The sequence below is a fragment of the Vitis riparia genome, chromosome 15 (genome assembly GCF_004353265.1).
Source record: "Vitis riparia cultivar Riparia Gloire de Montpellier isolate 1030 chromosome 15, EGFV_Vit.rip_1.0, whole genome shotgun sequence".
NCBI classification, from domain to species: Eukaryota; Viridiplantae; Streptophyta; class Magnoliopsida; order Vitales; family Vitaceae; genus Vitis; species Vitis riparia.
In genome coordinates, this window is record NC_048445.1 from 9,584,754 (window position 1) to 9,598,871 (window position 14,118).

The following is a 14,118-nucleotide window of genomic DNA, read 5'->3' on the forward strand; positions in this document are numbered from 1 at the left end:
CCGAACGAGTTTTTCCAAAAATCTTTTCCGTCAAATTTCGCACACTCATGGAGATTTTTAAATTTTTTTCCTCTTGCAAAAAATAGTATTTTAGTTGAATTCAAATAGGACATTTTGTAAACAGGGAAGACAAATAAAATTAAAAGATTAATTTGATAGTATTTTTAAAAATATTTTTTGAGAACATTTTAATTATTTTTAAAAATAAAATATATTTAAAAAATTAAGTATTACAAAATTTTCATTTATATTATTTAAAAATATAAGAAAAAAATGAGTTTTCATATTTCTATAAAAAAAATTATAGAAGTAAAATTTTAAAAATAATTTAAGTTTCATGTACTCACATGTCAAAGATAATATCTAAAAGTAGTACTTATATAATTAAAAGATAGTATTTGAATGATTAAATTTTTTTCGTTTATGGCATAGAAAATTAGGACACCCAACTTCCTCTATCAAATTGTAACTTGAAGTTTTCAATGAATGAGAAAAATCATTTTTGTTTTGCCTATCAACTTGGCAAAAGTAAAAAATTGTCATTCTCTAATTCTTTAGTTGTCCATAATGAGCTATTACAACAAATTGAATATGATCTTTGGGTTGTTGCTTCAATAACATCCAAGAATAGTTTTTGATATTATATTAGCTTTGTTGATGTTGATTCAAGGGACACTTGGTTTTTGATATTATATTAGCTTTCTCCTAAACAAGATCAAAATCCGTCAAATTAACTAAGGTAGTGAATTTAGATCACTAGCTCCATCCCTATAATCAAATGGAGTCGCTCATAGATTATCTTATTCAAATACTTCAAAACAAAATGGTATTATAAAAAAGAAACATAGGCAGATCATAGAGGTTGGTTTGACCCTTCTACCTCAATCCTCTTTACCCTTCAAAAATTGGGATGATGCTTTTGGAATTGGTGTTTACCTTATCAATAGGTTGCTGACATTAGTTCTTCACGGTTAATCTCCCTTGGAAAGGCTTTTTCACCCTATACCTGATTACTCTTTCTTAAAGATATTTAGTTGTCAATGTTTTCCTTACTTGAGACCATATAATGCTCGTAAATACAATTCCATTTGGTTCCCTGTACATTTGTTGGATACATTCACAAGCACAAAGGATATAAGTGTTGAGATGAGTGTAGGGTCTATGTATCTAAACATGTTACATTTAATCATCAATTGTCCCTAAGTGTTCTACAACCTTTAATCATCTTAATGCCAACTTGTGGTTATAATTGTTGACCATAGTTCAACCTACAATTCATCCTAATATCTTGCGTCAACTTTTCCTAAGAAAATTTTTTCTTAGGGTTTTGCGATTGATAAGAAATAAAGTTGAAAGCAAAAGGAAGAAGAAGATGGGTGTAGGAGAGAATAATGAGAAGGTGTTTTAAATACTTTTACAATTTTAAGTGGATGTATTAATACAAATTATTATTTTTAAGTAAGTATATAAATAGGGTGAATACAAAGATCAATTTGGTAAATACAAATATAATTTCTAATAAAAAGTTTAAGGGTAAAAATATTAAAGTTACATGCACAATCATGGATACGGAGATGCTATTTTTTCAAATATTATATCATCTCGTCATTTTTAATAAAATGTTTTTTAGATTTAAATAAAAATTTAATCTATAATCACCTTGTAGTAGCAAGAAAACAAATATCCCTTTTTGTAAAAATTATTTTAGTTTCAAAGGAGGCACCCCTCTTACTATAATTTGTCATCCAATCTTTACATTGTATATTAATCAAATATATATATTTTGCAAAATGGAAAGAAAAATTATTAGTGAGAAAAGATGGAATGATTTTGAAATATCTTAGAGAGAATTATTTTATATAATTAAAAATGCATTTTTATTACAATATATTGGAGCAAAATAAACATAACTTTGCACTCTCAAAGTATAAAAATTACTTTTATTTTATTATTCTTTTTAAAATCTTTTAGAGGAAAAGGTTAATGATTCTCCTCATCTATCATTGTAAAAATATTGGCTTATGGTATAAATGAAATTTATTTTTTATTTATAAAAAATAAACAATAAAATATACAAAAAATAGGTTTAATAGTGCACTCTAAAAAGTTAGGGCTTTTTTGGTAATAGTTTTGAAGAACATACTTCTAATCTTAAAAAAAGAAAAAGAAAAACAAGTTTAGTAATAACTTATTTATTAGGATTGTTTAAAAAAATAATTATATAAATATATAAAATAATTAAAAATAAAAAATTGACATAAAAATTATTTTTAAAATATATTTAAAATATTAAAAATAAGTTAAAAATATTTTATGTTTTTAAATAAATTTTTATTTTATGAAATATTAAAGAAAAATTTTTAAAATCTATTTTTTAGAACTGTTTTTAAAAACGGTTACTAATTATACTCCTATATTTTTTCTTTCACAAATAATAATAATAATAATAGTATTATTATTATTATCCTTCGACCTAAACAGGCCTCGGTAGTAGACTTATCTTCTTCACGACATCAACCTTTTGAAGCTGTTTGATTTCAAAACCCAATTCAGAGTTGACAGGGTTCGACACTTCTCCAAAACCCATATCGAAAAATGCTTCTCCAGTTCACTATATCTCCTCCTCTGCACCAGCAGCTTTCTGGGTTTCCCAGTTTCACTCTGCCTCGAAGTGTAAACTATCGTAAACATTCAATCACTTGCTCAATTTCACAGATTCATAGCTATGGAACTGTGGACTACGAGAGGAGGCCTTTGGTGAAGTGGAACGCTGTGTATAGGAGAATCTCTCTGATGGAGAATCCTGAAATGGGTTCTGCTAGTGTGTTGAACCAGTGGGAAAATGAAGGAAAGAGGCTTACCAAGTGGGAGCTTTGTAGGGTTGTCAAAGAACTGAGGAAATTCAAGCGATTTAAGATGGCTCTTGAGGTATAGGTCATTGTTTCTGATTTATGCTTGCTGTTTTGGTACATGGGCGTTTAGTCTTTTTGTTTGAAATGCTTTCAATTGTTTGGTTTGTTTTGTGCAGTTTTTTTTCTTTGTAAATTTTTTCCTGTACAGTACACTCTTATGTTTGATTTAAGAAACCAAATTTTAGTTTCTATTTGATATTTTGCTTTATGGGCAGTTGTTATTTTTGTATGAAATGCTTTGAATTGCTTGGATTTTCGTTGTGGATTATCCACATTGGTTTCATGCAGTATAATATCATGTTTGGTGGTAAACCAAATTTCAGTTTATGTTAATTTCTTAGTTTTTGGGTGTTTGGTGCTTTTGCTAGACATTGCTATGATTGGTTACTTTACTTGAATTGTCTACTCTTGATTCAGTATATTTTTCATAGTACTTTTAACATTCAGCTGGAAATTGGATGGATAATTCAGAAATTTTATGACTTCTATTTGCGTATGTTGAATGATTGGAATATCTTGGTTGTCTAAAGTAGGTCATGGGTTCCAAATTAGGGCAAAGTTGGAACCCATCTGGAAAGGAAAAAACTATTGGTCTGTAAACCGGCTAGTTAAAAGTTACCTGTGAGCCTAGTTTCAGGTTTTGTTTTTCCATGTGGATATTTTAATGGGTTTTTAAATTACTGGTAGTAGAAATTATTGCAGTTGATATGTTGGTCTGGTAAAGTTATGAATTAATTTATGATTGATTATGTTCTGAAGGATCACTCTTGAAGTAAACCTAGTGCTGGTTCAATTTTGTTTTTCCCCCTGTATTTTGATTCAGGGAATTCTGCTACTTCAAGAGAATATTTTTGAAATGATAAAGTATCTTCAGTAGGTTGGTGGATTTATTTTGTTCAGTGCTGTCTCACTTTTGGGTACGTGCCACAAATCTAGTTTTAGTTTTATGCTTCACTTTTCATGGTTTTTGATACTTGGATGGTTGTTTCCTCTTAGGAGGGTGATGAGTTTATGTGCGCTTCTTCAAGACTGCCCATCTTCCAAAATATATATATATATATATATATATATATATATATATATATATATATATATATATATATATATATATTATATATATATATATATATATATAAATATATAGAAAAGAAATGGGGTATAAGAAGGCAAGATCTGATTCAATTGTTTTTTATTTTACTTTTTGGGGGATTTTTATTTTATTTTTAAAACATGAGGGTGAGTATGGTCCTAAAATTACAGTCGAATTGAAGAGAAGGATTTTATGTGGTCAACTCCTTGTAGTAGGAATAAGGGGTTCTGTGTTATCAAATAGTTTTAATGGGTATCAAGCACTTGTTGAGGTTATAATCAGTTCCCAGGTTGTTCTTTTGGTTTGAGTAAGGTTTAGTAAAATTGTGATTTATAAATGGAATTCGGATGAATCTTCAATTACATAATTGCCTAGTTCAGGTTAACAAGATGGAATTTAGATGATACTTAACAAGATGGGATTAGGTGGTGTGTCTCTATTGTGAGCTTCTTGGTCCTTGTTAATGGGTCTCCTTCAGGTTTCTTTCATAGCTTACGGGGCTTGAGGTAGGGAGATCCTCTCTCACCTTACTTATTTGTGATTTTCATGGAGGCTCTCATTTGTTTGCTTAAAAGGCCTAAGAGCGGTGGCTTTTTGTTGGGTTGGTGGGTGAATGGCAGAGGTGGAAAGGGGGTGGAGGTCTCGTATCTGTTGTTTGTTGATGACACCTTAGTTTTTTGTGAGTCTTTTCATGATTAGTTGACCTACTTGTGTTGGTTGCTTATGTGTTTCGAGACCTTTTTTAGGCTAAAGGTTAACTTGGAAAAGAGTGAGCTAATTCCAGTGGGGAGCGTGAAGAATGTTGATGAGCTGGCTAAAGAGTTTGGGTGTAAGGTTGGTGCCTTTCACTCTACTTATTTGGGTTTCCCGTTAGGTGCTCCTTTTAAGTTTGTTGTAGTTTGAGATGGTGTAAAGGAAAGGTTGCGCAGAAGACTGGCTTTGTGGAAAAGGCAATACTTGTCCTAGGGTGGGAGACTCACTCTAATTTGTAGCACAATCTCCAACATGCCTATTTTTTTTTTGTCCTTTTTTTTTTTATCCCGAGAATAGTCAGGTTGAGGCTAGAGCGAATCCAAAGAGACATTCTTTGGGGAGATGGGGCCTTGGAGCAGAAATCTGATTTGGTTTAGTGGGCTATTATCTACTCCGATAAAAGCAAGGGAAGGTTGGGGGTGAGGTACTTGATGTCCCTTAATAAAGCTTTGTTGAGTAAGTGGAGTTGGCGTTTTGCAATGGATAGGGGACCTTTTTGGCAAAAAGTCATTAGCAAAAAATGTGGGGGAAGAGGAAGGTTGGTGGAGGTCTAGCAAAGTGAGAGATGGGTATCGGTTTGGTCTCTGGAAAGCCATAAGGAAGGATTGGGACCTTTTGGGAAGCAAAGTGACTTTCTCTGTGGGTAATGGGAGGAGGGTGAGATTCTGGTTAGACAAGTGTTGTGGAGATGAACCGCTAAGATCTTCTTTCCTTTCTCTATTTGCTTTAACCATTTCCAAGGAGGTTTGGATGACAAATGTTTGAAGCCTTTCTTCTGCTAGGGGTTGTTGGATCCCCACTTCTCCAGGAGGCTCAATGATTGGGAGATGGATTTGGTTGAAAGGTTTTTCTTGAGATTGCAAACATGGAGGGTGGGCAGCAATAAGGAGGATAGATTGGTGTGGGCAAGGGAAAAGAGTGGAACCTTTTCTGTTAAAGCTCTATACAAGGTTTTGGAGCCAGGGTGTCCTTCAAATTTCTAAGTTGCAATTATTTGGAATTCTTGGGTGCCTCCTAAAGTGAGCTTATTTGCTTGGGAGGCTACTTGGGGTAAAGTCTTAACATTGGATCTTTTAAAAAGGAGAGGGTGGTTAGTGGCAACCAAATGCTTTCTTTGTCATGAAGAGGAAAAATCAGTTAATATCACATTCTCATTCACTGTGACAAGACTCGGGTTGTTTGACACCTACTGTTTTCTTTGTTTGGCGTGTTATGGGTGCTGCCCTCTTTAGTGAGAGAGTTGCTTTCAAGTTGGCATGGGTCTTTTGTGGGTAGGAAAAGGAAAAGGCTTGGTGGTTGCTCCTTTGTGTCTTTTGTGGATGGTCAAGAAAGAAAGGAACAATAGGGTGTTTGATAACAAAGAGCTTTCTGATAAGGGAATTAAGCTTGCTTTTCTTTGTAATTTGTGGGCTTGGTCCAAATTGTTTATAGTTTTAGGCTCTTTCTCTATTGTAGATTTTGTGGATTGAATAGGGGCTTGTTGAGGAGTGCTGTTTTTTGTTAGGCCCTTTTTCTTTTTGATGGCGCTGTTGGCGCTCTTTATATACTCCTTGTGTACTTTGGGACACTCTTTTGGTGTTTCTTTTATAATGTACATCTATTTTACCTATCAACAAAAAAAAAAAAGAAAAAAAGAAAAAAAAAAGTCAACCTGGAGACACAATGCATGTTTATAGGTCCATTTGTTTGTGCCAAATTAGATATTAACATGGAGACAATGAGTTTGCTTGTGACTATGGCAAAGAAACACAAATTCCTGTACTAGTTAATCCAAACAAGATCATGACATGTGATGAAACTTCTCCTAACGAAGAGGGAGAAAGCTACCCAACCACTGACTGATGCAGAATCATTTGAAGTTCATCCCTACAATGGTAATTGGGTTGGGGGTTTTCTCTGGAAAGGATTAGAGGTGATTAGAAATAGATGGAATAGAACTTTTTGTGGATGAGATTAAGGGTCTATTGGGGTTGTTTGGGGGGTGTTTGTAATTGGTTTAAATCATAAATAAAAGCTTTAAAGCCACAAATTGACTATTTAGCAACTTCATTAGAATAGAACTACAATCTTTCCATGATTGTGTAAAACTTCAAAATAATTAGTTCTAGGTCATGGATCTGGAAAATCTCCATCCTTAGTTCAGGCCACATAGAAAGGACTAGAGACAAAAGGTCTTGTTTAGTCTTGTTGCTGCAGTAGCATGAAGTGTTAGGCTATGGCATGAACTGTAACTCATAATTGGTAATGATACAATGGAAATTACTCCTCTTTCAACAGCAGAATTATAAATGAAATAGAGACCAGAAACAGGAGAACATGAAGGAAAAAGAAAGTTGACTACAAGACTACTTCAAGTTCCATTAAATTGCTCTAAACATGCATAAAATCTGGTCCTATAAAAATTAATTCATTTTCAACGGAAAAAGGATCTTTCCAGAAGTTGCGGTTGTTTGTATGTATAAAATCTGGTCCTATCCAATGATTTTATTTCTCAAAAGAAGATGTCCCCTTCAGAAGTTCTTTATTTGAAAAAAATATAATCAACCTTTACCAACCATGAGTCCTGGCTCTCTTGCAGAAAGTCTCCCAAGTCATTTGTTGTCTTGGGATTCTCCCCAAGTTGGTTGGATCAAAACGAATATAGAATCATGGATGCAGGAAGTAGATTAGTACTGCCAGAACTAGCAGGAGAAGGTGGGAAGAATCCTGCTCCCCTTCAATATAGCCAATTGACAAGGGCATGGGCACCCTATTCCTTCCCTGAGGAATAGATGGTATTGTGCCCTCTATAAAACATCATTGGAAAATTTTACATCTTCAATGATAGTTGCAATCTTCTGTGGAAGGAGGGAGAGGGGCAGTCAACCTAGGTACACATAATTGACAAGCAAGCAGATATCTACTTCAGACCATATTGCATCACACCTCTTGCCCTGAGCAGGCATTATATCCCAATTTGGAGCCATGGTTATGAGGTCATGTACATATTTTATTTGTTGTAACTGTTTTTTTTTTTGTTATTTTGTTACAGCTGTTACTGAGCTCGTTATGGTACAGCTGTTACTGAGCTCTTTATATAGATTTTGTCTCTATATTTTTAATTTAGTTTTTTTGTTCAATGAGAAGGGTTTTCTCTTCTTCCATTTCCTTGATTTCAGCTTAATAATGGTTTCAGCTTAGCTGAATGTCAACAGAAAGACAACAATCTTCCCAACTGCCATCTTCCTCAAATGGTTGCAGCCACACCAACCATCTTCTGGGTGTCTCTTTTTCTTAACAAAATGATTTTTTTTTTTTTAATAAAAGGAAATATTTTCTAGACTCAAGGTAGAACTTCATTCTGCGGATTGAATTGCAACTTTTATCATTCCAACATATACCTTATGCGGAATGGTTTGAAACAAATTTCAAACATTCTTACTGGAATGGTAAAGATGAAGAGCAGTTATGCCCAACAAGATGCTCCTTTCTGTGACAGTGTTGGTGAGACTAATGTTAGTATTTAGAAGGGGAAATGAGGGGATAGAACTAGTTAAAATAGTGATGCTTAAACTTGCAATGTAATGATCAGAAACATTTTTGTTTTTATGGGGTGCATAATGAGCATAAACATGTTGTAGACCCAGCAGTCTGACCCACAGAGTCAGAGGAAATAGAAGAGTGCCCTTACAGCCTTGAAAAGTAATGCATGTTTTATATAAGAAAATAGTGTAGCATAGTAGAACAAGATCAATGAAAAGAAGAAGATAGGGTTTAAAGCTTTAAGGTCCAGGTTAATGCCATCTTGCCTGGAATTGCTTAATTTGTTGGGACCCTGATGTTTTGCCATTTAGTAGACACTGTCATGATTCTGGGTGTGGTATTTTACTATGCTAAAATTTTTAATCTTTTTTTCTGTTATTTATTTTCTTTTTATTATTATTATTTTTTATTTTTTTATTTGAGGCATAATAATGGCCTTTATGTGTATAGCGAATGCAAGGATAATATGACATGTTTCACCTACTAGTATATATAATAATACATTCCATTGCTTGAGTAGCAATATCCACAAAGGGAATAAACTTTTAAATAATGATGAGCAACTGATTTATCTGATAAGGTACATAAAAATTATCGTTTTGTCCTAGCAGTTGTTATTTGTTAGGATAAATCTTATATTCACGTTATGTGCTTGGGCTTAATGTTTTGAACTGAATGGATGCTCATGCCAATCTAGATTTTGCATCCATGAGCACCTTTGGTTGGATTAGACCTTGGAGCAACCTGATTAGTGTTTTGTTGATCATTATTGATTGTGTTAATTGTTTGCTTATGGTATAATGGATGTTTTATTCATGGATTTTGTGCTATTCTCATCTTGTGGTCTTTCTATTTCAGAGTTAAACATTGTCTAACATGATTTTTTAAGGTTTTTATTATTTATTTTTATTTTTATTTTTTTATATTTTTTAATCCCTTCTTGTCATTTGCCATGTTCTACTTTTGTATTATATATGAACTTCTCAAACATTTTGCAGGTGTATGAGTGGATGAACAACAGAGGAGAGAGGTTTAGATTATCCTCCAGTGACGCTGCTATTCAATTAGATCTAATTGCCAAAGTGTGTGGAGTTTCAAGTGCTGAAGATTACTTCTCGAGGTTGCCAGATACCTTGAAGGACAAGCGAATATATGGGGCTCTTCTGAATGCTTATGTGCAGGCAAAAATGAGAGACAAAGCCGAAATTTTAATTGAAAAACTGAGAAATAAAGGTTATGCCACAACTCCTCTCCCTTTTAACGTGATGATGACACTATACATGAACCTCAAGGAGCTTGATAAAGTCCAATCAATGATTTTAGAGATGATGAATAAAAACATACAACTAGATATTTATTCATATAATATCTGGTTATCATCTTGTGAATCCACTGAAAGGATGGAACAAGTGTTTGAGCAGATGAAACTGGAGAGAACCATTAATCCCAACTGGACTACATTCAGCACAATGGCTACAATGTACATTAAGCTAGGGCAGTTTGAAAAAGCTGAAGAATGCTTGAAGAAGGTTGAGAGTAGAATCACTAACCGGGATCGGATGCCTTACCATTATCTCATTAGTCTATATGGTAGTACTGGTAACAAAGCAGAGGTTGATCGAGTGTGGAACATTTATAAATCAAAATTTCCCAACATCCCAAATTTGGGTTACCATGCTTTGATCTCTTCTCTAGTTAGGGTGGGTGATTTGGAAGGGGCAGAAAAGATTTATGAAGAATGGCTATCAATTAAGTCGAGCTATGATCCCAGAATAGGAAATCTTCTCTTGAGTTGTTATGTTAAAGAAGGGTTTTTGGAGAAAGCTGAGGGCTTTCTGGACCACATGATTGAGGCAGGAGGAAAGCCGAATTCAACTACATGGGAGATTCTTGCAGAGGGAAATACTGGAGTGAAGAAGATCTCTGATGCTCTATCTTGCTTCAAGAGAGCTGTTTTAGCAGAGGGATCAAATGGTTGGAAACCAAAGCCTGTTAACGTGTCTGCCTTCCTTGACCTCTGTGAGGAAGAAGCTGACACAGCAACTAAGGAAGCTTTGATGGGTTTGTTGAGGCAAGTGGGATGTCTTGAAGATGAACCTTATGCTTCTCTTTTCGGTCTCCATAATGGGTCTGTCACTGGTAATGAACTGTCAAATGAGAAAGATAGAACGGGTGCGGACAATGACATTGATGAAGATGAAGATGATGGAGCAGAGACGCTTCTAAACCAATTCCAGAGTGGCTTGTGACAACTCTTTTGCAAGCTTTATACCATTTGGTCACATTATTTGCTAGGATACAAGGTGCTGTTATATCATCATAAAGCGGGTCCTCGTCGGGTCACAAAGAAGACCTCTTATTACCTTCTCATGACAGTCATTGTATGCTGAAGTTGCTGCGTGGAATCTAGAACCTCTCTATGGTATCTCCTTCAATTTGCAGATTCATACATGAAGATCTGATCGTTAGAATATCCCATTTTCTCATGTGAGTAGACTCCCATCTCTGTGTTCTCTCTGCTTTAGAGTTGAACAGATCTGTTACACACTCTTTTGTAGCCTGTGAACAATCAAATTATTCTCATCTTAGTTTTAAGGCTGGAAGAGTGTATTTTATCAGAGGTTCATGAACTGGGATTCAAATAGTGAGTTGTGTGTAGTCTTTTGTGCCTTTCTCCTCATCCAAATTCAGCATGATGAAGTGATTCAGTACTGTTTAAATTGCCAACACATCCACACTCTTGCAGTACTTTCATGTTTCAATTTACTCCCTAAACTTTCTTTTTTCTTAAGTAATTTCATCTTAACTTAAGACCCAAATGTTAAATAAGTCATTCGATTAAGATTTTTTGACAAAAATGGATGAAAAAACTCATGTGATAACTACATAGACATTGGTATGAATTTTTATATAATATATTTGGATACGTTAATTTATTTACATATTTATCATATGAGTTTTTTTATTTACAACATTTTAACAAAAGACTTATTTGATATTTGTACATGGTTTAAGGTTGAAATTGTTTATGAGAAAAGGGTGTAGGGACTAAATTGAGATATAGGGGAAGGTATGGGTATAATGTGTTATTTTACCAAAACTAATTAATTAAAGAGGTTTCTAGGGTATGGCCTCAAGGGCAAGGCTTTTGGTTGAACATGCATTCATTATAAAATATTAATAAAGCAAATACCTCCATCAAAAGTAATTTCTAAATATGAGATAAGTAAGAATTTTTGTGGATAAATTTTTTTTTCTAGTAATGTATTGTAAAAGTAAAGAAACAAATGGAGAGAAAAAAAAAATTCAAAGAAAAAGAATTACGGAATTATATTTATTTTATTTTATAGCGTTATAATCATAATAAATATAATAAATATTTTTATAATAATTATAAAGATTATATGAACATTTGAAAGATTTAACATGAGAAATGGTGATATTTACAAATTTTTGGCTGCATTAAAAACAAGATTATGCATTTATTTTAATTTTAAAATTTTCAAGTAAATATAAAACTAGAAAATAGTACTTTACAAATAAAACCGTAATTAAATTACTTAAATATAATAATGCAAACATGGAAAAGTTGATTGAAACCGTTACTTTTCTAATATAAGCCACTAAAATTCTTGAATCTTATGTAAATGTTACTAATATTCAATAAAAGTTTTAAAAATTTTTTGTATCTTATATAAAAGTTATTATTATTTTCCGATTTTAAAAATAGAAAACAAGAAATTGGTCTTATTGGTTTTTCATTTTTGAAATTAATGTTTCTTCTTTATATTCTCACTGAATTATTGATCATTCTTCTTAATAGGGAGAAATTTCATTTGTTATTCTTTTATGGTGACTTATAAGCAACCATGAGCAAGCACCAGAGGAGCAAAAGACATTGTTCTTCAATCTCTAGGTTTTTCTTGGTAAGTATTAGAACCCTAGTCTAATTTCAAGCAGGTATATAAAAAATAGATTTATTTTAAAGGATCACAAATTTAAAATATGAGAAATAAACTTTGTTTATTGTTGCCTATCAAATTTATATGTCTTTGACTAAATAGAAAATGACAAAAATATAAAAGTTGTATTAAGGGCGTGGTTGCCTACAAAACTTATTTTAGCATTTAATAATTATGATATTATTATTTACTAATTATCATAAATTGTTCATGAGCAGTACCACCAGATCGACAGGCATGGATTAGGCAATGGCAGCTGCCCAATATGAAAAGTCGGCTCCAATGATCATGTCTTTGTGGGGATCATATAACATCAAATGTTTTAGTATGATGTTCATGACCAATTGCCATCAAAATAGATCATTATATCATTTGAAGCAAAAGTGGCTATACATTTGTTTTCTTGTAGTCTAATATTTTGAGCAATATTAAAATAATTAATTTTTTTCAATTTTCATAAATTTATCATAAGAAAGGATCACATTTGTAGTTAGCATTTTTTTTTAATGAAGTGGCCCACGTGTCATTTAGTCTTATATCAATTATGGTTTAATAAATAAATAATATTTGCTAAAATCCTACTAGTCATCTTTGAGAAAATGTTGATAACTAATTGCCTACTTTGATGGAAAGTGGGATAATGAATATATTTAAAAGAAAAAAAATTGGTCTACTCTCTATCCAAAAAGAGATGTCATTTTTTTTTCTCCAAGAAAACATCCATCAAGCTTAAGGGGTCAAGAGAGAGAAACACAGTTTGCCCTTACATTTGATTTTTCTTCAATAAATCTCTCATGAATCAAGATATGTTTTCTCTCAAATTTCTATTGTGAAAATCATATTGGTCTACAATATTCAAGTATTATGATTTATGAAAAAGTTAAGAATTTTATTGTTTAGTATTATGAGAATTTAATAAATTACTAATATTTGAAAATCATATTGTTATAAGATCTTCAGGTATTATGATTTATGAAAAAGTTAAAAAGTTTTTATTATTTTGTATTATGAGAATTTAATAAATTACTAATATTTGAAAATCATATTGTTATAAGATCTTAAGGTATTGTGATTTATGAAAAAGTTAAGAGTTTTTATTGTTTTGTTTTATAAGAATTTAATAAATTACTAACATTTGATATCAAAGCTAGTTTACGATTCTAGGACCTTTAATGCTGTTATGATTTATAAAAGAAAAATTAGAGTTTTTATTATTTTGCATGATGATAATTTAATAAATTACCAACATTTAGTATGAGAGCTCGTAGTTTAAGAACTTATAATTTTCCTTTAAAGATAATAGCTTTTTGAAAGATAAGGTTTTATTTTTGTTTTATTGTTTTATTAAATAAAATTAATTTTAAACATACAAGGACTTTTATTGTTGATGGATTATACTACATGAAGGTAAAATTGAGTGTTTGAGATAGGGCACAACTCTTAGGTCAGAGTGACTCATTTCACGGATAAAATTATTTAATTTACAAATAAATACTATATTTTAATTTTAGTTTTTAGCATTCTATAACATATTGATTTATTGTACAAATATATATTATATTTATTTTGACATATTGTAACAAATTGACTTATTCTTATTGGTCTCAACAGAAGCTATCGTGCTTAGCCTTTATGTCACCATGTTTCTTAGTGTTTAGAGTTGATTACTATGGCCTTGAAAATTTATGTTAACACCAAATAAGTGGTTTATCTCATGTTATATGCATGAGTTTTTTGTTTTTTATCTTAGCATATATATATATATATATATATAAGAATGTTGTGTTGAGTCATTAATTGGGTATGTTTCATTTTTTTCAAATAATGGTAATATGAAGGTCTAGTATGAATGAAAATTTTATTTAATTGAAATTCATAT

At 32.0% G+C, this 14,118-nt stretch overlaps 1 protein-coding gene and 1 long non-coding RNA gene across 2 annotated transcripts in view; one reads left to right on the top strand and one right to left on the bottom strand.

Annotated features, from left to right (window-relative positions):
* LOC117931673 overlaps positions 1-6 on the bottom strand; it is an 11,565-nt gene extending 11,559 nt beyond the window's left edge. The window contains exon 1 of the long non-coding RNA XR_004654080.1: positions 1-6. This exon is cut by the window's left edge and continues 40 nt beyond it. This is a non-coding gene — a long non-coding RNA (uncharacterized LOC117931673).
* Positions 7-2,492: 2,486 nt separating this feature from the next.
* On the top strand, positions 2,493-11,004 carry LOC117932684 (pentatricopeptide repeat-containing protein At1g02150). The gene is made up of 2 exons (XM_034853959.1): positions 2,493-2,928; positions 9,276-11,004. The coding sequence occupies exons 1-2, from the start codon at positions 2,596-2,598 to the stop codon at positions 10,524-10,526; spliced, it is 1,584 nt and encodes a 527-aa protein (XP_034709850.1). The 5' UTR covers positions 2,493-2,595; the 3' UTR covers positions 10,527-11,004.
* The last annotated feature ends 3,114 nt before the right edge of the window (positions 11,005-14,118 follow it).

What these genes read in the sequence shown, in the direction of transcription:
- LOC117932684 (XM_034853959.1), top strand. Translation starts at nt 2,596, where the DNA reads ATGCTTCTCCAGTTCACTATATCTCCTCCTCTGCACCAGCAGCTTTCT. An exon ending in GATTTAAGATGGCTCTTGAG is followed by an intron (nt 2,929 to 9,275) that starts GTATAGGTCATT and finishes AACATTTTGCAG; the next exon opens with GTGTATGAGTGGATGAACAA.